This window comes from Melopsittacus undulatus, chromosome Z, assembly GCF_012275295.1.
Source record: "Melopsittacus undulatus isolate bMelUnd1 chromosome Z, bMelUnd1.mat.Z, whole genome shotgun sequence".
In the NCBI taxonomy this organism is placed as follows: Eukaryota; Metazoa; Chordata; class Aves; order Psittaciformes; family Psittaculidae; genus Melopsittacus; species Melopsittacus undulatus.
This window is the reverse complement of record NC_047557.1, coordinates 84,717,711-84,740,902: the sequence shown is the minus strand read 5'-3', so window position 1 is coordinate 84,740,902 and position 23,192 is coordinate 84,717,711. Positions and strand designations below refer to the sequence as shown.

The window sequence follows — 23,192 nt, the reverse complement described above, 5'->3', positions numbered from 1 at the left end:
TTCACCTCACCACAAACATAGTTTGTTCCAGCACTGAAAAATTTTAATCCAGTTCTCCAAAGATGGTTCCACAAGACATGGTGATAAAACCTAACAGCTTGGGTGATATAACTTAACAGCTTGCTACCACTCAAAGTTCATTCAACTTCTCTTCCCAGTGCCAGGAAACACCCACAGGAAAAAAAATAATAATAATAGTTTCTTCCATTTTAATAAATTTAATTGTTTCACAGATCTTATCAATCAATAAAGCCAGGAAAATGGAAGAGACGGAGCCATTTCTGTAGAGTTAGCAGGATTCTGAACTATAACTTCAAAGAAGCTTTCCCCTCCAGAATTAAATATAAGTACAATGTCTAGTTACTTCAGTGAGTAACTAGAAATTGTACTGGTTTCTCCAGAGAAAGAATATAGTCAAAGAAAGAAAGATAGGGAGGACACTCAAGAACAATCCAAGAGATAATAAGGGGGAGGTAGAGACATTGTTTTATTTTTATTGCTGTAAACTTGCCAATGCTGTAAAACATTATAATCAACCAGGCACATAATACCTAAAGGGAGCCCTTGAGGGATACAATACCTAGTTATGGTCACAACATTTTAAGATGTGAATAATTACACAAACTCAACTCCTCTATTTCCATTCCATTAATCTCTTGTCAGCAGTACCAGGAAAATACTATTTGCATTTCTGGTAAAACACATGTATCCACATTACTGCTCTAAGTTTAAGAAATCGTATTACATGTTTAACTGCCAACATGCCAAGAAGCACGTGTTGTGTTCAGAGCAGGAATGTTCACACAGCAGAATAATCTTTTTCCAGACCAAGAGGAAGTTTTGCTGGAGCCTCAGCACAGCCCCACCATCACACCTCCCTAAGAAATACCCTATTTCTCAGTAAGCAGCCACATCACACCACCAGAGTTTCCAACCACGAAGGCAGCACATCATGTCTGACTGGCCTGCGGAAAACAGACCTGCCAAACTGCTTCCTACTGCCTGCCATAAATAACCATGCAAAATTCTTTCTAAAATGTAACTCAACAGCCACAGACTAAGGTACTGGATTGTCTTCACAGGAAGCAGAGAAAATGTCAGCCCCCATCAATCTGATTACTGACCACGAGACTTCTTTCGACCAAAACAGTTAAAGAATGTAATCACGCATTCATTTTAGCCTACAAAACATCTATTCCATGAGCTCTGCATGAAGAAGATGACAACTGTCGCTATATACAGCTAAAAAAATCAGAAGTAATTCACAAAAAAGGTATGAGGCACAAGTCTTAAGTAACTTCCACTGAACCCCACATTCCAGACCTGTAGACAAACTTATACCCCCATCCACAAATACTACTCACGGAAATTCAGGTGGATCAAAGATGGACTTGATAGCTCCAGCATAAATGGACAGTATAGATATTACTACACAGGCCAAGAAGAGGGAAGCAAACTTGTTTACATATTTCACACCCACAAAGACCACCACTGCCATCAGGATGAGGAATACAGTGCCATACACCCTCATGTTGTTCAGCATAGCACTGGATGCATCATGGGCACCAGATGGATGAAAAATTGCTGCTTGTGGTACAATATATGTCTGAAAGAAGAAGAAAGCAAGCTGAAGGAACATGGGAACAGACCTCTATATTACTGTAGTGATCTTGTACCTATATTGTAAACATAAATCACTTCTTCCCGATTTGCAACGTGCTCTTCACCAGAAACCTTCAGTTTATAGGAAAACTATATTAAAACTGGTATTATATTATATAATATAGTTTTATATTTTATATTATATTAACATAGTTTATAGGAAAACTATATTAAACTATATTATCAAGGGATAATGGCCCATTCTATTTCCATTGTACAACTGAGCCAACTTTATTAGTGATGCACATGTGTCTGATTCATTCCTACTTCCATCTATATTTTCAAAAGAGCTTCCATTCTGGATACCCACAGAACACACACCATCCAAAGAGAAGCAGTAGCAGTACAGAATTAGACACCAAGAAACCAAAACTCTTCTGGGCTCTACCCAGAAATGTGTATACAAACATGGGACAAGAATACTGGGGCATTTTCTATATGCTATTTGTCTTAAAAGCGGGACTTCTCCAGTACTACTCACCAATAAAATCTCAATGGCACCAAGGATATACATGGCTCCTGCAAAGGTTGTTCCAAGATAAAAGCACAGCCCTACAGCTCCACCAAACTCTGGGCCCAATGACCTAGATATCATGAAGTAGGAGCCACCAGCTATGAAACAAGAAAAGTGAGAGTAAAATTATCACTGATTTATTGCATAAATTGTAAAATAGTTACAAGAATACAACAAAATCATACACTGTGTATCTGCTTTGGGGAGGGGGGGTCAACTCAAATATCTGTCTCTTAGCACAGGGGTAACTAAAGACCAAATAAATTAATCTTTAGCCTTATTGATAAGAAGAAGAAATACTAGATATGAATTCAGGCTTTTTATCCTGGCTTTAGCAAATTTCTCTGGAATAAAACCATGCTAACAGCTTATAGGAACTTTTTATTTTTTAAACACAAATGAGAGGTTTGCTAACTATACTTACCTGGAACAACACCATTTGTGGCAATAGCACTCATTGATATGGTAGTCAGCATAGTCTGGGGGAAACAAGGAAAAGGAAACAACTGTGTCAACAACATTTTTAAAACCAACTGATTTCTTGATAGATTAAAGCTGCCACTGCACATAGGATACAATATTTCTATTTATTCTGCCTTGTCAGGTCATTGTCTGAAAGCAAATAAGGGCAGCAGGAATTTAATCAAGCTGTTGAGATTTTTGCCTGACAGATGACCACTGCTTTATCAGGTCAAGTAACATGTGTCTGCAGACACAGGAAGACAAAAGAGTGCAGGTGTCCCTCCATATGCAGATCTGAGATTCCAGCAAAGTAGGCAGCCATAACCTGGGACAGGCACAGATGTCTGATGAACGAACACCAGCTTTGAGATTGCACCTGCACTAGACACAGTTTGCCAGTTCAGAAATACTAGGGGAAACACATGGCTACAAACATAGCGTAAGTGTTTAGCATAACTCTAGCTTTTCTTTACACATGTATCTACAATGCAACCTCTCCAAATTTCTCAATAGTTTCACAGAGGTTACGTCACATGCATTATTTTACCTATATACTTACACAACAGCAGCAAAGTAATACTATCAGGAAGGACTGAAGAACTCCAGCCATTCCCACCATCCAGGTCAGCCGAAGGAAGAGAATAACCCCGAAGATATTCTGCATGCATGGTAAATACACCCCCATCAGGGTGCCCATGCTGGGTGACTGAAAAACAAGTTCATTGCCATTTATTAACTGCTATTATTTAAAGCATAACAACAACAAAACAAACAAACAAACAAACAAAAAAAACAAAACGCAACTTCTGTTTTTATCAAGTGGTAGAAATCTGGGAAACACGAGGTAGACCCACACATGTATAACTGTCCTGGACACAAAACACGAAGCAAACTCCAAAACCACAAATTCCTGAAACAAAATGCTGATCCTAACATATCTTCACATTTGAAGTAATTATACTCAGCGTATAAGACAAATGACTAACAACAGAACATACATGTATTTAGTTTACTGTAGAATTACAGAGTTTGTAGTATGAAACCAGCTGAGTGCTCCAGACACAAGTAAAACAGACCTTACCCTAATCGCCAGAGCTTACAGACTAGTTCCCTGGAAAACATACTTCTGTGAAGTTACAACTAGAAAAGATCTGGAAGCAATCTAGAGACATACATAATGCATTTGCTTCCATTTTATATATTTCATGCAAAACTAATGATTCCAACCTTTCTCATGTTTAATTTTAGTATCAAACTCTGAATTGGTTTTGATAGTGACTGAGAAAATACAAGTTAGTTGTGTGACTTCACAGGAACTGCACGTGACTGGCATTCAACACAGTATCTTGTAGAATTCTCCTTTGCCCAAATAGTTACTGTCAGAAGACAGTCAGATCCAAAACAATACCAAAACACCATTGATATGGGATTTATTTCATGGAATACAAAAGCATTCCATGTGCACTGGCACACCTAGCACTAGCAGAGTTTCAGGGACTGAAACCTCTGTGGCTTCCTGCCAAGACATTTCATTGCTCCTGCTCTGAGGCCTTGTTTTGCATTTAAAATCATACAGAACACTGAAACATAGGGGGAATAGGGAGCGTAACTTCTCAAAGGCTCATCCCTCTTCATACTTCTTTCTATAAATAAACCTGAATTCCAAACCCTATTACAGATAGACAGCATTTAAAGAAACCCATGAAAAAATTATCCAAATAGGAAAGGCATTAAAGGCAGGTGACAACACTTGTTCAAATTTGACTTCACATAGCATTAACTAAGTGCAAAAAAATACAGGTCACATGCACCATTATAGAGAAATTAGTCATGAATCAAAAGCAATAGTGCTTAAGACAAGCATGTTATTCTTTAAATGGTTGTCAAAAAACATTGTTCTTGCCTTGTCTTCACCATGGAAAAAATTAGTTACCTTAGGTATGTCAAGATGATATTTTATTATATAAAACAAAACCATAGAAGCATCAAATGGTTGCAAGATCACCAGGTTAAAATAAACAACCTAGGAATGTAGTGCTTCAACATGGAACTACATGTTACAACTTGAAATCTCCTCTTCTACATTAGAAAACTGCTTTGCCAGAGACGTTCTATGCCCAAGAACACAATCTGAACAGTTCTGTGTTACAAAAGCCAGGAATTGATGACTGAGTGTTTTGAAATCAGTTTTGAATTCCCTATGTGACTACAGCTAAATCTAATCAACCAGACTTTCCCCATAGATACTCTGACTTGGGTGAACCTGCTGCAGTGCACAACAGACCCACATCGTAATGTTTTGCAACAGACTTGCCCTGTGAGTTCTACCAGCATGGGACCAGAGCTGTTACTCTGCTCTTGCAATGCCACACTACAAAGAAATAATACGCAAAACATCACTAGCCATTTGTACAAAAATTGCCATCCTACAGAACTAACCTGAGCAGCTTTGCTGAGATTATGTGTAAGGACAAAAGGAATTGTTGGCTTCTGATACAAACAGAAATGACACTTGTATAGGAGTACCCTGCTCAGGGTAAGAATTTTCAAATGAGTTGCTCCAGTGGTACAGTGGAGGAGGATCTTCTCAGGGAGTTCATTATAGTGAACCCATCTCCTTAAGAAGGGGAAGTTCAGGTACTTTTGATTCAAACACCTTCATCTGATTCACATTGTGTCTTCAGCTGCATAAATATTCACTGAGTCCTACACGATGTTGCCAGGCACTAGGCAGATTTTGCCTTGTACAAGGGCTTCCATTGTCACCTTAAAGTACTCTTTGCCTCTCAAAGACACATTCCACATAATTTTATCATCTATCTGACTATTCATCCATCAGGCACTCCCCCTCACAACCAACATCTCTCAACCCCGCAGCAAGTGAATTTATCAGAGGTGTGGGTATCTCAGAGGAAAAGGAGCTCCTAAGAGCTCGTCAAAACTGGCACTTGGAAAAAGAAGCCCAACCTATTGTGCCTACACAAGCAGAGCACACTTATTGTATATCCTATGTGCAGTCTTACAAACACTGTTAAAGCAGGTGAGTGTTCAACCTGCTTTACACACCTCTCAACTCCTGTTTCCTTTGTGTAAGGATTTACCTCAGCTCAGCTCTTCCCTTTCTTCTGCTCTATGTGGTCCCTGCAGCTCTGCTCTACCCTTTACCATCTTCTTCCCTTCACTCTTAAGTGGCCTCTTATGCTATCAAGTTACAAGCTAGCTTCAGCCACAGAGAAAGACAAATGGTCCATTAGTTGTATAGTCACACACAAGTGTCTGCCCACAGGCAAAACCCAAACCACCTATTACTAAATGTACCTCAGGCATAAGAGTTTAGTCTGGATTTTCTTATCCTGTGTAGTCAAAAACACTGGTATAAAAGAATCATGATCCACAAATAGCACTTGAAGCAGCTTGTTCACAGAAATATTTAACACTAGTAATCTGCAGTGACGACCCTTTTTATAGCATCTTAGAATCAGGAAGTGATACTAAACTAGTGCTGAAGTCTCAACAGAATGCAATCTGAAATAAGAAGGGTATTATCTTCACCAAACAGCCACCAAATGAAAAAAAAGAACCACCCCACACAGCATAAAGGAAATAAACATTTTGAAGAACGCTGGTTAGATCAACCAGGAAGAGACAGAAAAATCTCGAAAACAGTTTCAGTGATGCAGATCATGTTTCCATTCACTCTAGCCAGCTACAGACACAAAATTGATACAAATATTGATCTGAGTCTGAAGGACACTATTTCCATTGTGCCAGCATGACGGGTTATCAAAGCATTTGGCTGCAGGGCTTGAAGGACATTGATCAGTAATGACAGCTCTTATGGGTGTTATGTGCCATGGGGACAAACAGCAGCACAGAAATGAAACAGTGAGTTAATCTCATTTTTCAACATGAGATGAGAAGGGGATTTTTTATAGTACTGCAACTATTAAGTGCTTTAATACAATATTGTATTTAGAAAAGATAAAAAGCAACCCAATTTCTACCCTTTTACATGGAACAGTGTTGATTTTATCTGATGTGTAGCTAACAGAATATCGAAAAATATTTACTGGGAATGTTGAAACAGGGTAGTATGTTCATATTCAGCCATCTTGCACTGAAACTGTCCTGATCTTCCCTCAAATTTTCCACAAACTCTGCAGCCATTATTCCAAGAGATTAGAAGGGGGACAGTAATGTAATGCATTTTCCAAATCCTGCGTAAATATTCAGGTCTCATTTGGTATAGTCACTGTAGGAAGCAGATGCTGAAAACAGCTAGCTCCACGAGGTGAACCACACTATTCTCCAGACCTTTAAGCTTTAAAGTAAGGTTAAACTTTGGGAGAGGGATCTCTTTTTTGATACCTGCCCCTCAGAGATTCAGACACTTTATGTGCACAGAGTCGCCTTGTCTCTTTTTTGTGTCGGGGGGGTGGGGAGGGTTGTTGGTTTTGGGGGTTTCTCTATCATTTGAGTGGACGTGATTCAGTGTGCAGGAGTGTGCTACGTCACAGAAAGGTATTCAGAGAGACCTGTCTTACCTACTCAGAGAGAGAATGACATATTCACTTACTGCAAGTACTGCTTTCTTCATTCAGTTTTTGAATAACAGATCTAGAGTCTGCTCACCCCCTTGTTCCAGTTCTTGCCTATGAGATGCCAGTTCGAGTGAGAAACACATCAGGAGAGACAGCTTACTTCTTCACACTTTGTCATGCTGGCTGGGCATGTACTTGCCAGTACATACCTTGTGTATAGTACATCCTTGTGTACCCAGGACAACATTCAGCAACAAATCAGTTAACAATGCTGGCAGTTAGCAGGTTCTGTTTTTACGGGACTGGGGTGGATATTAACGCTTCTATGCTAATAATGCTTAAATGGGAAGGATAAGGTATCAGCAGGATATTGATTTATACTTCAAAGACGATTAAAAACAAATGTGAGGAAGAATCCCATTTGCACAGTTTCTGGATACTTTCAATCCATAGCACTGTATAGCTACTGCTTTTGAATTTCTCAGTTTAATAGTTATAATTATTAGCAAAGTTAATATTCCATCTTCTTATATTCTACAAGATGTTTCACATTTCAATATGAAAAAAGGAAAATTTTTCATATTTCATTAGAAAAATTTCATATAGCTCATAGCAAGAGAGAGAGAGAAGAAATGCAGACTACAGTTATAGTATTACAGCTGACGTTATTTATCCCAGAGACAGACATGCTAGGCAAGGAGCCGCTTAAGGAAACTGCAGTGTTTACACAGAAAACACTGAGATATTAACAAAGGATGACATTGTCACTTCTGGAATGGTTACTCAACCCATGATATAAAAAACATCTGAGAATCTGCAAACACACATTTCTGGGACGTGGGAAAGCATAGTTCAGAACAATCCAGGTATTAAGCCCAAACCCTGCTTTGCCATAGAAGCATAGCTTTAACAAGGACAACAGTCCTTTTTTATGGCAGTAAACAGTTTGAGAATATGCAAGTGTTAACATAAATCATTCCTAAATGTAAAAAAATTAATACCAAATCTTCCATGTTACTCTACCAGGGTTTTAAAACAACTTTTCAGTTTCCTGTTATTTGCTCCATTTTACCTTATGAAGGTAAAATGCATTTGCTTTAATCAGCTTTACACTACAGATCCACCACCAAATTCTCCCTTTTCTTTTTCCAACAGGGAAGTAAGTGACTAGCTTTCAGATTAGACTGCATCTTATCCTGGTATTCTGGTCATGCAATTAATAAGGAAACAAACTGCAAAGGCAGTCAGAACTTCCTCAAAATAGTAAAGACAGTACACATATTGCATCACACTCCATTCTATCTTTGTTAGGTAATAATCAATCTGCTTTTGATAGCAGGCTGAAATTATTTTAGATTATGCAATAACACCATATAAGCAGCTGATGCCTGTCATTACTCCACCAAAAATTTGCTAGAACAGAGATGCAGCTGACATTTTGAAGGTAGAAACTCTAGACAGACTCAGCAATTAGTGTAACACCAAGTGCCACACAAAAGAAATTCACAATTAAAAGGTTTAAGTTACTTTTTTAACGTAAGCTTATAGTACCAGAAAGCAGCGACTACACCCAGATGACCTTCACTCAGCCTTGCAATGATGTCATATTAACCACAATATTACAGCACTTCAGTGCCCATGGTCTTAGATAAAATTGACTCTTAAGCTTCAGTGTTGACTAAACAACTTTCTTAACCCCAGCATAAAGCCCTGAAGAGTAAGCAACTGGAGTGTGAGTAAGGAAGCTGGAATCTGGTGTTCGGCATGAGGCAACATGCATTCTCTGAGAACAACGTGCTGGTTTTCAACATTATCACAACCATCTCTTTCTGAAACGGCTCAAACTTTGTACTCTAAAATCTGTAGAATTCAAGTGCTATCTTAGCTTTTTGGAAAACTTTCTTTTGACAAAATTTGCAAGCAGACTGACAGGCCTGCAAGTGTCATAAAATGCAACCACACCACTTGAGGATTTAGCACTAACTGAAACAACCTGCTGGACTGCTAGATCACTAAGAGCAGCAGTTCGAACAGCCCTCCTGATAAAAATCTACCAACAGCCAAACCCCACTTTGTACCTAGCTATTATAAGGCCAACCCAAATGGCCTAACCATCTAAATGCTGATCCCTTGGGGCAGAATTCCACTGCCTAAGTGCCTAATATCAGAATGACACCTGAGCTGCCCCAGGGTGTCCAGTCTGAGCTCCAGCCACTGTTCTAGAAGGCTGTTGTCTCCTGCAAGTCCTGTGTCATACCTACCAGGCTTGGAGAGATGTGTAAGATGCTGCTGGGCAGCTAAAGCACCACTAGGAAAAAGCTCTGAAGGTTGTTTTATTGTTTATTCTATTCACCGCTAAAAGCCTAGCCTCCTTATCTTAATACATAACAAGCGTACCTAACTGCACTGTAGTGCACAGTGCTTACGCATGACATCTGCCACAATTCTTTTTTAACATCTGGTTAACTACAGAGTTCTAAATTATTCCTTTGCAACAGCGGCATGGCTTCTGACAGCGGATAAGATAAAACAGAAAGGATCCTAGCTCCTAAAAAAATATGTAGAAAATTATTCCATTTATCAGCTGGCCATGCAGAGAATTTTTACTTACTTTTGACACTTTCTTCTTCGAGCCATCACTGCTTTCTGCTTCTTCATGTTCCTTAACACCTTGGGTAAGATTTGTGTAGTTGACCAACTTGCCAAGCAGAGATGACACTTTTGGTCGTATATCAAGTTCTTCCTGTGGAAGAAGGCAACTAGTCAACTTCTGCAATTCACAGCACTTATGAAGGGTCACACCTTCCTGGTGTGCCTGAGGCTGCCAGGGAATACACCAAGAAAATTGTCCAGGGACTAACAGAATATTTCATTGAGCTGGAACCACTGATGAAAGGATTTTATTTACTGAAAGGAGTGCAACTCTCATGAGAAAAGGCTATGCCCACAGGTCTGCACCAAATGCATCCTTCTCCTTAGGTGCTGAAAAGCATGAATTACAGCAACAAAGATGTCTGAGCCTTGGGACAGTAAGAAAATTAATATGTACCTTGCCTGTGTCCCTCATGTCAGCTTGTATCAACATATATACTTTTTAAAGCATCAAGTTGCCTAACAAATTGTAGATTTAGTGATTAAACTCTGGTCATTGTAGGCATGCATGCACTCTGATTATTTTAGTACATTATTCAAAGTATGTCATCTAACTCGTGGATCTAGGTAAAAACCCCAAAAGACACATGCAGAGAGGCTTCACATCATTACATTTATCCCATCCAACTTCTGTTTCTGAAACTAAGGTCAAGGGGAAAAAAGAAAAAGGAGGGAAAAAATAAGAACAAGATCATTCTCTCCCTCTTTATGAGACTAAATTGACACATCTAACTGCACAGTAAGTAACACATGGTAAAGAGAAACAACTTTCTATACAGAAAATACAAAAATATTAAGAAAGATTTCACTGTCTGGAGTTTTATCATATTTCCCTGTATTACCACAAAGTTCCGAGTAGGATCAGCAGAGTTACATGCTATGCACCTGATTGAAACTGACCCCAAATGGCTAAGCAGATGCCACAAGCCAAGCATCCCTTTTCTGACTGCTTCCTCTGCTCTGATCTACAGTTTACATCTTTAAAAACCTGACTGCAGCTCCTTCCAGAAAGGGGCAACACATGCTTCCTGTTCAGTTGAGCAGCATGGCCTTTGGGATGCTCTTCCCCCTCTGCAGTAGCACATGAGGAGCCTGCAGAGCCGGTGTGGTACCACATTACTGCTTCTGAAAAATGCAGGCATGTAAATGATAGCAGCCACGCCACAGGTGGCCACTCTGTATGACCTAAAAGTGAGGTTATCCTGGTCACAGATTTACCATGCCTTGAAGGGAGGAGGCCTGAGAGCATGCTTCCAAGTCTTTTAGCTCAAGCATGCTGCTTCCAAGCACGACTGTAGCCTTTCCACAGTGAGTGCCTATCTTGCGGCAGGTAGGTTTACACTTGTCCAGGCTCTATGCCAAGCAGCTGAACTATGCAGGTGTTAACCTAGCAAGGTGCAGAGCCAGTTCTGGCTGCCCCAAACTGAGTTCCCATAGTGGGAAACACATTCCATCCCTGGCAATGTTCAAGGCCAGGCTGGATGGGGCTTCAAGAAACCTGATCTATCAGAAGGTATCATTCCCATGGCAAGGAGTTGGAATTGGATGAGCTTTAGCTCAAAACCATTCTAGGATTCCATGTACTGCTGTGAAACTGTAACTCAAAACGCCCAGCTGGAAAGCTGTTGCAGAGCCACACAAAGATTCTGCAGCACTCCCCAGCACCAGAGCTTCTGGAAACATTTTTTAGCAACCATAATATAGCTGTATGTAATGCAGTCAGGGCAAGTGAGGTGAGGAAGTGGAAGAGGATTCTGCTGGACTTGGTGTGGCTTCAACTGGCTTCCCACATAACAGTCTGGTCCTCCTCACTTCCTCCTGAAGCAGTCATACCTCTCTTCCTCACAGTCCTGAGTGGTCACAGTATCTGAGCTTTTTCATCACACAGGGTATCTCTGCCCATTGGTACCTTGGACAACAGACATGCACCCAAGAAAAGCACGTGGAGGAGAAATCCAGGTTACTGAAATTCTGTGGTAGTAATACAGGCTATCCAGACTAATTTGACTGCCTGAATACAGAGTAACACAGTCCTTCTTAGCACAATAAATCAGCCCATGCTCATTTTGCACTATCATTAGCCCACAGTGCCACAGCTTCAATACTTCAATTATTCAGGTCGCCTCTGGTACCATTATGTTTTGCTCCTTTGTAGAGATATCCCTAAATACACCAATGGCTTTAAGACTGGTCATGCAGTGAGAGCTCGGAACCAACCCACTGGCTGGAACTTTGCAATGCACTTAATGTGCTCAATCCCTCCCATACTGGAAGATCACAAGTCACAGTGGAAGTATAAAAATCAGTTTGAAGATACCTCAAACAAGGCCAGATTTCTGTCATAGTAATCACCTCCCTTGCCAGCTTCTGAACTGTTCAGGAAAGGACTGTTTTCTTTATGGTTGCCATGACCTGCAAATTAAAAGAGAATCAGGTTTTTATAAGCACAGAAAGACAGACTGTGTAACCTTGACAAAATCCACAGGGAATAAACTTGTTTGGTCAATTGAATCTGTTTCTTTTTAGTATCTGAAGTTAAGCAACGTTACCAGTATCAGGGGTGTTACTCTCAAGGTAGAGTTATTTTTATTTCTACTCCTCCATTTTCATAAAAATAGAATTAAAAAAATCACTTCAAAGCAAAATTTACATGTAGGATCACAGCTATACCATTATCTGTGCATTTATTCTCTAATGTTCCACCTAATAACTATTTCTTATACAGATTAGTAATAAGTAAAAAGACAGTTCTTGTGCACTCAGAAAAAATTGCTAATCCTAAGTAGCATTTTAAAGCTAAGTAGGAATGTTTGAGCACTACATTCAAACAGATTAGGCAGATTTAGTAAGACTAAACAAATCAAAGTATATATATATTCTATTATTACAATAGGCCAAAGCACCTCCTTTTATTTTTTTGTTGTTTTTTTTGTTTGTTTGTTGGGTTGTGGGTTTTGTTGTTGTTGTTGTTTGTTTTCTTACTATGCCCAACAATGCTAGACATCAAACATGCTCACTTCATGATGCCTTTACCCTTACTGTATTTTGAACATTTAGACTGTGCATTCTTCAGACTCCTCTCATGCTTTTAAGTTAGAAGCCTAATATCAGGAACAGTAAAAGTACAGCACTCACTTATGCAATGAATATAAAAAAAAAAAAATTAAAAAAAAATATATATATAATGGAAGATCAGCAGAGCAAGTACAGAGGGGACCACGAAGATGCTCCAAAAGCTGGAGCTCCTCTGCTATGGAAACAGGCTGAGAGAGCTGGGCTTGTTCACCCGGGAGAAGAGAAGGCTCCAGAAAGACCCTTTAACAGTATTCCAATACCTAAAGGAACCAACCAGAAACCAGAAGAGGGACTTTTTACAACAGAATGTAGAGAATGTAGTGACAGGACAAGGGTGAATAGCTTTAAGCTGACAGAAGGGAGATTTAGGTTAAACGTTAGGAAGAAATTCTTCCCTCTGAGGGTGGTGAGGCCCCAGCACAGGTTGCCCAGAGAAGCTGTGGCTGCCCCATCCCTGGCAGTGCTAAGAGCCAGGTTGGACAGTGCTTGGAGCAGCCTGGTGTAGTGGAAGGTGTTCTTGCTGTGGCAGGGAGCTGGAAGAGCTTTAAGGTCCCTTACAACTCAGACCATTCTATGATGACTCTATTACCAGTAGAGCTTTTTTAAAAAAATACCAACTTAAAAAAAAAAAAGGCACTATAGTATAAAATGAGCTCAGAGCAGGGGTGTAATATATTAAATAGATTCTAGTATTCAGAAGTTCTCCAACCTGTGGTTCACATTACCCTGCTTGACAAACAAAAAAATCCTTTAATTTGCTTGTAACTCTTCACTCCCTGCTCTTTCAGCCAATACAAACTAAAGACATCTCCAAGAGTATCTCTTTGAGAAAAGATCAATCCAAGGAATACTTTTTTCTATTTACAAAAAAAAAGTAACCACAAAAAAAAACAAAAATGAAAGAAAAAAATATTATTTCAAATTAAAATGTCAAGTTAACACAGTATTGTACAGTGAATACATAAAAAGCAAGAGATTAAAAAGCTCAATTTTTGGGTACATATTTTCAATGATTAAGGTAACCAGTTCAACAAGGCTACACTAAATTATAAGTGAAAGTATCTCTGCATTTTGAAATCTGAATCAACTTAAAAAATTAAGCTAGCAGGCAAACATTCCTCCACACACATGGATCAGCATATGCCACAGTTACAAAAACAACTGCTATAATGAAAAAAACATATGAGAAAGTTCAGTGCTGTTCTGAGGGGAAAGGGTGCATGGAAAGAAACACAATTTGCTGGAAACTGCCAAGAGGTGTTTTGAACAGAACTTGGAAAATCAATATTCATAAATAACAGACGTCTTTTTAGGCTTCTGGAAGTAAACACTTAGCTGACCAAAAATATCTATAAATAGCAGACTGCTGTGTTTCGCTGCCTATTGCTTTTCTCACAGCTCTGACAACCAACACGCAAACATTACTTAGCAGCTGCCCTGTTACATATAAGACCTACATGTAAGAGACGTTCATATTGCTGTACATAGCAATTTTTTGTGCTACTACAAAAATACCCGTAAGCTTAGCAACACAGCATTAAAATATGTTTTATCAACTTCAGCAAATCAAGTATTTACTAAAAAGCAGCCAAACCTAATTGCTTACTATATGTGTTACATCTATATTGGCAGAAGGCCTATACAAGATCAATTTTGTTCCAGTACATATTGTAAGCTGTGATGCAGCCTGTTCTGTCCTATTGTGGTTGAAGTATATTTGTGATTTTTGCTGAGGAAATGGAGTTATCTGCCACATAGGTGCTACTCATTAAACAGGACACTGGGGCAAATTATGGCTTCAACAGTAACACTGTCTACGGGATTCTTCAAAGCTTTGGTCTGTGCTATATCTTCTCATCCTCACACCAAACACAGCAAGGCCAGGAGTAACTTGGTTTTAGTTTCTCATTCCCTATATACTAGCTTTGGTGACTGAATGTTTAAAAAATTAAACTGATTTTTTTTTAATCACTGCATGATTTATAGATCAGTTCTTTGCTTTTAGTTTTTCTTGCTCTCTCATCAGCAATCTTATCATAGAGATGCAGCTTACCACTGTCACAAAAAAGTATGATGGATATTCTTGTAATGCTTACAAAAACTCTCTGCCTTTTTATGTATAAAATCCCACCCTTGTCAAGATAATGCATATACTGGATCTCAGACTTTATATAAGATGACAGTTGTTTTGGTCCTTCAAAATGCCAGGCATCTCATTACCATCATCACTATAATATCCCCTCAGTTAAGAAAGATTACTCTACACCATCTCTCTGGGCCTGACAAAGTCCAGTGACCTAAGATGCATCTTCAAGTTAACTGGCATTATTTTTTGGATGCATCTTCATTTTTACCACTAGCAAGTTTTTTCACAATTTGTTTCTTCAGAAGTTCACTCTCTCAAAAAGAGCTCCCAGCTCCTCTCATTCTCCATTTGCATTTTCAAGCATCACCCAATTCCTTCCCATTAGACTTTCCCTCTGAATCTGACTCCTTGGTTGCTTGCTTTATATATCTTCCTGCACACAGGAAGTTCAAATAAAGCAAATTGCAATAGAGCAATCAGTAGAACTAGTGACTGGAAATAAGAGTATTGTTTTTGCAATTGCTAAGGCACATTTTTCTCTCGATGGAAAAGTTCACATGATAGAGAAATACAACTGGCTTTTTATCCCATTCACAGCACTAGCTCCATTATCCTGGAAATATATACAGATTATGGATTACTGCGAACAATGCAAAAACAAAAGGGAACTTTCAAACTGCATGAGTCTACTGATCTGATTAAGTGCTACATTAAACTCCTCTCTAACAGTGAACACTTTCAACAGGAAGCAAGGTTTATATTCAAGTTCTTTACAATGACATCCTATTCTAATTTCACCAATATGTAGAACTGGGTGCTACAGAGATGTGTGCTTATTAAAGAACAGTGCTACACTGCTAAGTTAAATAGAGCTAACTGAACGATAGTCAAAATCACCCTCACCACATATGCATGCTTGGTGCAACCTGTATTTTTCAGACATGTCCTACATCACATCAAAGTGTTAATTCCATATTCTGTTCCATATTCTGTTTCCAATTTCATGAGTAAAACCTACGGCAGATGACCATTCCCTCAACAAGAATCACAAATGTACTTTGACAAAACAGAAGGGACTGGAGCACAGTATATAATAAGCACTGCAATAAAAAATTTACTTAGTACATTCCATCTGCCAATGAGCAATACCAGCGGCTTCAAAGAGACTTACTTGCATGGGAAGAACTTGCTTTCTCCATCAGTTTTGGAAGAGAGTGGAGGTGACCTCGGAAAGCTACTCGGGGGAATTCTTGCCCCAGCATCACATGAGGACAGCTTACATTCTGAAGCATGAAGTCTCCTGGGCAAGCACCATCTTGTGCTATGCGTACAGTTTTCCTCATTTTCAGTTATCAAGTCTTTGGTCCTGGACAATAGCTATGTGGTGTTAGTTTTCATCATGCAAGATTGTTTTGGAAGGAACATTTCTTAAAGAGGGATCTATATCTTCTGCAACAAAAAATAATTTATTTGCCTTAGTCTCTAATTAATATCAATATTTGAGACAGGCAAACTATATTTCAAGTCAGTGGATATTTCCTCTTCACTTGTTTCATTGCTTTTCACTCTTTGTTATCTTTCAATAATTTACACATTTTATTTTCGAATGCCTACTGTTCTCTTCCAAACCAAGTAATTCTATTTGCAACCACCACTACAATTATACAGTTTATCTAAACATCTCCACCCTAGGTCCCTGAACTTTTTAGAGCTCCCCTACTTGGGTATGGACACAGGACTGAACCTATACCAAGGTTCATCATTGTGTACATCACCTGGCTTCCATAAAACATCAAAGATGGCCCATGGAACAAAACCTACAAGTCCTAAACATGCATACTGCCATACATGCAAACACACAAGCTCAGGAGAGAATAAAATCAATAAATGGATGTTCAAGCTTTTGTCTCATTGCCATGAGAAAACACTGCAGCATAACTGCAGCAGGTATTCTACTGAGTGGTTTTACTTTGTTCTTCTCCAGAAGACTTCTATTGTCTTTACTTAAAAATAAAATAAAATATCAAGAACACAGAGGACAGTATTTATGTCCTCTGGAAGGCAATTAGACCAGCAAGAGACAATTTAAGTGCCTGAGCATGCCAAACACAAGTCTTTCATGCAAGCCATTGTGTTTTCTTCAGTAACTGAGGGATTCAGAATCACAATTTAGAGAGAATTACAGACAAAACACACATGAAATTAACTAAGAGAAAGATTAGTGAGAATAAATGAAAGCTGAGCAATTAGGCACAATCAGACTATCACAAAGACAGGAAGCTTCACAGTAATAAGTCTACTCAGTCAGACTACTAAAAGAACAATCATCCTTGTGAGCTGGTGGCAGGAATGGTTGCATGACAAAACTGCCAAGGTTTTATTCTTCTCTACTGTCAGTTTATGAACTCCCTTAAAGAAAAAAAACACTCCCTTAATTCATTATGTTCAGTTAAATAAGTAGAAATTAGTATATCTTATACCAACTTCAGATCCTTCTATCTGGCCATGATAAACCCACCTAATTCTTATGGCAGCTCTATCCACCTGACAAGGCATGCTGAAGGCACACAGTCTGCCTAGCTTTAGTGTAGCCAACATAGATAGCAGAAAAGGTAAAAAAGAGAGCAATGCTAACTGAGCTGCAGTGAAGCTTAAAAAAAATGTTCCAAAGCAGGTACAGACACCTTTGTGCATACAACAGTAAATGAATAAATAAATAAATAAATAAATAAAATTAAATAGACTGCACAGGGACACAAACTAAGCCATTTTCATGGACAGGGTACATTATCCAAACTTCATCCTCTTTGGTGGGTGGGACAGAAATCACTTGTCTTTTATTATTCCATTTACAAGTAACACTGGAATCTAAGATTAGAAATTAAGAGTTGATACCCAAGCAGTTGGTGTGGGCTTCCTTTAACCTAATTGCACTTATCTAAACAGCAGGCAGTTATATACAACTAATAATATAGGCTTACTTTTTCCCCAGAAAGCGATGGCTCAATTAGCTGACCCTGGAGTACCTTTCCAGTACCTAATCTTGGCATGCTGCAAATTACCTCTAAAGAGAGCCTAATGTAAATAAAAAGAGATAGCTTAAGGTATGCAAAATTTATCCCATTTTGGAATGCATGTTAGTTCTGTTCCACTTTATTTCTGCTTTTCTAGATGTTCATGTGCCAAGACCTTCTGCAAATTTCTACAAAACTGGTAATTAAACCAGAATTCAGTTTGATGTTTTGACTACAAAACCAAACCAGGTTTACTATACTTAACTGTTCTCTCAAGAGCTAGGAGCAAATGAATACACCCAAAATAGGCAGGAAGAACATTTCTTCCTTACATAATCAGGTAATTTTATAATCCACAACATTATTTTTTTTAAAAATCTGTTCACAGCTTTAAGGATAAAGTTTTAATATTGAAAAAGTTTTATTACAATAGGGGGTTTTGGTTTGTTTGTTTCTACAAAAGAAACTGTTTTAACACAGTTCTTGAGAACATACTTTCCGGATGTTAACCATGATACTACTTTCCCAGGCACTTGCATTGCAAGATAAAACTTGGTTCCCTCCAAAAGGTTGTCCAAAGTTCTATGCTCAGACAGCGTTCTTCTCATTACTCACCAGCAGTAAAGTTTTGCAGAACTGAGTATTACTAAAGAACAGAAATCAAGCTTCTTGGCCTTTGCTAATAGCTCAAGACCCTAAATATCTTCACATTTCAGCAGCATCCAAGGGTATTGCTGCAGTATATTAAAAGACTGATATATTAAGATGACCGAAGACATACGTAGATGTCAATTTGATTCAAATACATCCTAAATCTGCTTGTATACTTTATTTATGTGTTTCATCACAGGTGGCTGGGCTCTTACTCACTCTCAGAATTGTTATGAAACCTCCTTTTTGGTTCATTTGGGAGACTATAACAAATTATTAAATGTATTATTATATTTATTTACATTAACTATAAGTTTCATAAACAGAAATAGAGTATTGTCTCTTTTGTTAAATTACTCACTTCCACCTGCACAGAAAAAAATCGTAATCCAATGGCAGTAACAGTCCAAAGCAGAAATAAAAATAACAACAACCACCACCACCTATTAAATTTTTTTTTCTCCATGGACAACACACAGCTAGCCAGAAACAAGAGCATTTGTAAAATAAAAATTCTGACTACAAACTCACTTATGGCAGCAGAGCAGCCAGCTGATAATGAAGAACATTTATTTTCACTTTAGCTACAAATTAGTTAATATTATCCAAAATACTTCTCATGCAAAACCAGAAAATCACAATTTAAAACTTAACTTTCAGGTTTTTCAGAATCAAAAATGATAATTTTGTTATTCTGCAGTAGCAAAAGATTGATAGTGACATTCCAAGCTGTATGAACATCAGTTCTCAAATATTTTGAAAACTTTATTAAGTTCCTGGGGTTGGGGTGTTCTATGTGTTAGGGTTTTTTGGAATTTGTTTTTTTTCTGGTGTTATTTTGATTTGTTTTGTTTCTTATTAGGAGTATTATGTTTACATCAGAAATAGGAGAAGCAGGAAATAGATAGCACTGCATCTACTTAGCTAAAGCTCATCCACACTACAAACTAGGAAGCAGTAATGGAACTAACTGAAATCTGTTATTGCCCATCCACTTAAGCCCTTAGGCTACCAAGTTTGTTTTCACTGAAAGTGGCAGAAAGCATGAGCTGTGAATCCCAGGCTGACCCAGTATTTTATGAAAATAAAGGCCAAAGCTGCACCAGATAACAATTCATGCAACAATAAGACTGTATGAGAGGAAAAAACGGCAAAATGAAAAAACAGATCTTTACCTTGACAGCTTTTAGGTAGCAAAGAGATCCTCTGTACTTTAAGTACAGGCTCAAGCTATTAATTACACTAAGGATACCAAACTCTCACACGCAAGAACAAGACACCTGCTTCTATCAGAAACTGCAGCTTAAAGGCAAAACTACAGACATTCATGGGTACTTTAAGAATATAATGTGCTCATTCACATTATATTCTTAAATACAGTGTACATGATATAATATTTTAAAACTAACACATAGCATTATTTACTTCACTGTTGAGACTGTCATTAATGTTTTGCGCTTACTGAATTTTATCCAACAAGTAAAGGAGTGCTTCTTAAAATTCACTACACACTACACTGCAGATACCATGTACATATTTATCATCACCAACAGCTTTGGTATCTACAAAAGTGATGCAAGACACAGTTTTACCAAAAACTAAATTAAAAAGCTGCATAGTTGGCAATATATTAATTCCTCTGAAACAGTTCTTCTGAGTTCTAAAGACCACATTTGTTTGTGCTCTGCATGAAAAATCCCAGTCAAAACTTTCTCAGACAACAACCTATGCAACAGTTAATTCTGTACTCTGGTACAGCCTAAGTGTACAATTAAGCACGATCTTTGATTTATCCCTACATAAACATGTATGAAGATACTATCAGACTTTTACTGCATTTTGCAGAAGTAGATTAGAGAACAGCTTTACCAATTAAGTTGACTGACACTACACAACTCAAAGGATTTAGCAATTTAACAATATTGTGTTTCAGGAAGCGCAATGATTTATTCTTCACTTAAGATAAACTGACTCAGAACACTATAATCCTTTGCAGATATTAATATCAACATGAAGTACTTACCCTGTAGCAACAGCTCTTTGCCATTTTCAGTAATTTGGTTTACCATTATTCTTCTTTCTGCTCTTAGTACATGCTCTAGCAAATGCCTTCTCCGTGAAATCCTGAGAATCGGACAAGTTTAATAATACTGTCTTCCCAAAAGAACTTTTTTTATGTCCTCTGATAAACTGTCTTCAATAATGAATGTGACCCATCTCTTTCAGGAAGCAAAAGGGTTTCTTACAGAAAGCTAAGCCACCACTGCTATAATCTTGGCATTATAATTATCAATGGATCCTCAACATGAAGAAAATACACAAATGTCAGGATCTTACTGAAAATGCTCTTTGTAAAATTCAAACCAGCCACATTTATGAGGCACACTGCCAGTTCTTTGCACACTTATTCAAAAAAGTGTGTGCCACAAATCTGCTGCTTGCTGAGTGCTTTAAACCTGCTAATGCCATGAAAAGTATGGCTCTGTGCCTTTAGCCCTCCAGGCATTTCAGCTTTACAGTTAAAATAGTGATGTATTTCTTTCCATCTTCAATACTGATATGATTATCTGTTAATGGACGAATCATATGCGAGATCATTGAAAAAAAAAGCATCAGCATGATGAAATGGGGGTTTATAAAAGATACATAAGTAAATACTAACTTACAGATTCTAAGCACCCCTCCACTCTGCTCAGTCACAAGGAGCTCCTCTGAATACCAGCACACACCATATTAGGATTTACCTATATCATACAGTAGATGCCATGATCAAGAATGTCTATGTAATCAAAGATGCCAAGTCACTACGGAGAAATTTGATTTAGGAATGTACATCACTTAGGATCTTCCATAATACAGCTTGTCACTGCCAGCTGAAAAAAAGCAGTATGAAAACAACTTTTGTACTTCACCATAACCCACTTCAGAGGTTCTTTCATGTGGAACGCCTACAAATCATTTCTCATGACTATCCTCCCTGAAACTCTGTCCTTTCACACGCACGAAAGCACCTCAGATACAGTACACCGTGTATCAAAATATAGGGAGAAGCATTCCAGCATTTTCCCTACCTCAGGAAAGCCCTCTTACCTTGCTGTAAAATGTTCTCACTTGCTCTGAGACAGCAAGATACATCTGTGAGGCCAGCATGCAGATTCCACACAGTATTCATTCATCTTTTCCCCCAGTACCAAATATTGAACCTTGTTTTCATCTCCCTACCTGTTCAGCTGACCATGGCTGCACAATAATTAAAATGAGAGAACAGCAACAAAAAATCCAAATTAAAAAAAAAACCCACAACACACACCACAATTTGAGACATATCTGGTCCCTTCTCCAACTCAACACATGCTAAAGAAACAATTCTATATGTTCAAACCATGAAGTGAGAAAAAGCAGATGGGAACTATGACCATTAAGTTAATATTATCACCAGCTCAAAACACTTCCTATAGGGAACAAGTGGAAATAGAGGAGATACGAGCCAGGGTGCTAAATATCTCCAAACATATATAAAATTACAAAGAAGAAAAAAAAACAGAGGTTAATTACTTTGAAAATGTCAATGTGTGTACATTCTATGCATTACATACTATACAATGGACATTAACGGACATCAATTATCCAGTCCTGGAAGACAGTGGAAAGACACTTGCAATCAGTTACAGCTTACTGTGAAGCCCTGAATGTTTTCTCAGTTTTCAGTTAACTCATACAGAAAATGCTGAATATTAGGTTTTTCTTACATTTGAGAAGTATTTTGATCCATGTGAAAACAAAGTGTGTGAGACTTTTTATTGAACTAGTGGAAAAGGGGGAAGAAAATAAAAAGAGAAAGACAAAAAAGAGCTAGGCTTGCATATGCTCCAAGGATGAAAAACTGATCTTCCAGTGTGAAGTGCTCAAACAGCCAAAACTCACTGTAACTTTGGTCATAACACTTAAAGAAAGTACAATTCTCAGCATGAGACTTCTCCAAGCAAAGGAAGTAAGTCCATCTCACTGAACATCTGAGAGGGTGGAGAGCACTCTGACATTGCACGATAAGCAACAAACCACATTACTTGTAAAATACATTTATTCAAACACACAGTTATAAAGAACTCTCGAAAACAGCACAAAATATTTAACCCTGTGCAATACATGGCACAGACCAGAAGAGTCAGACATCTGGAGAAGCCACAGTAGCTTTTATCATAATTTTGAAAAAAGATCAGCAGTTTGCAAGAGCATGAGAGCAAAATTAATACAGCACATTAGCTTACACAAATTCTTTGAGGAGCAATGGGCAACATTAGATCCCTTGTCTTCTGCTCCACCAGTTAGGAGTTAAATCAAGCCCATGAAACAGAATCTAAGTCAGAAGAAACTCAGTGACATATAACAATGAGTTTACTCCTGATTAACATATGCTTCTACCACAAAGGCCAGAATACAGTCTCTTAAAATGGCAAAGGAAAAATATTGCAATTAAATTATTCTCTGTGCGTTTCCTTGAGTTACAGCTTTAAAGCTCCCTGCATGTATGCTAG

General features: G+C 38.2%; 1 protein-coding gene across 2 annotated transcripts in view; it reads right to left on the bottom strand.

Moving 5' to 3' along the window:
• Positions 1–23,192, bottom strand: part of SLC12A4 (solute carrier family 12 member 4) — a 52,577-nt gene that overhangs the window by 18,311 nt on the left and 11,074 nt on the right. Inside the window, exons 1-7 of one of the 2 annotated variants that reach the window (XM_005152227.3) lie at positions 16,164–16,423; positions 12,149–12,243; positions 9,791–9,922; positions 3,198–3,344; positions 2,601–2,655; positions 2,144–2,274; positions 1,365–1,606 (exon numbers count right to left, since the gene is read on the bottom strand). In XM_005152227.3, coding sequence (XP_005152284.1) covers positions 1,365–1,606; positions 2,144–2,274; positions 2,601–2,655; positions 3,198–3,344; positions 9,791–9,922; positions 12,149–12,243; positions 16,164–16,335 — 974 coding nt within the window. In that variant the 5' untranslated portion in view covers positions 16,336–16,423. Of the gene's footprint in view, positions 1–1,364; positions 1,607–2,143; positions 2,275–2,600; positions 2,656–3,197; positions 3,345–9,790; positions 9,923–12,148; positions 12,244–16,163; positions 16,424–23,192 lie in introns of those variants that run through there. The other variant, XM_005152228.3, reaches the window with a different exon arrangement.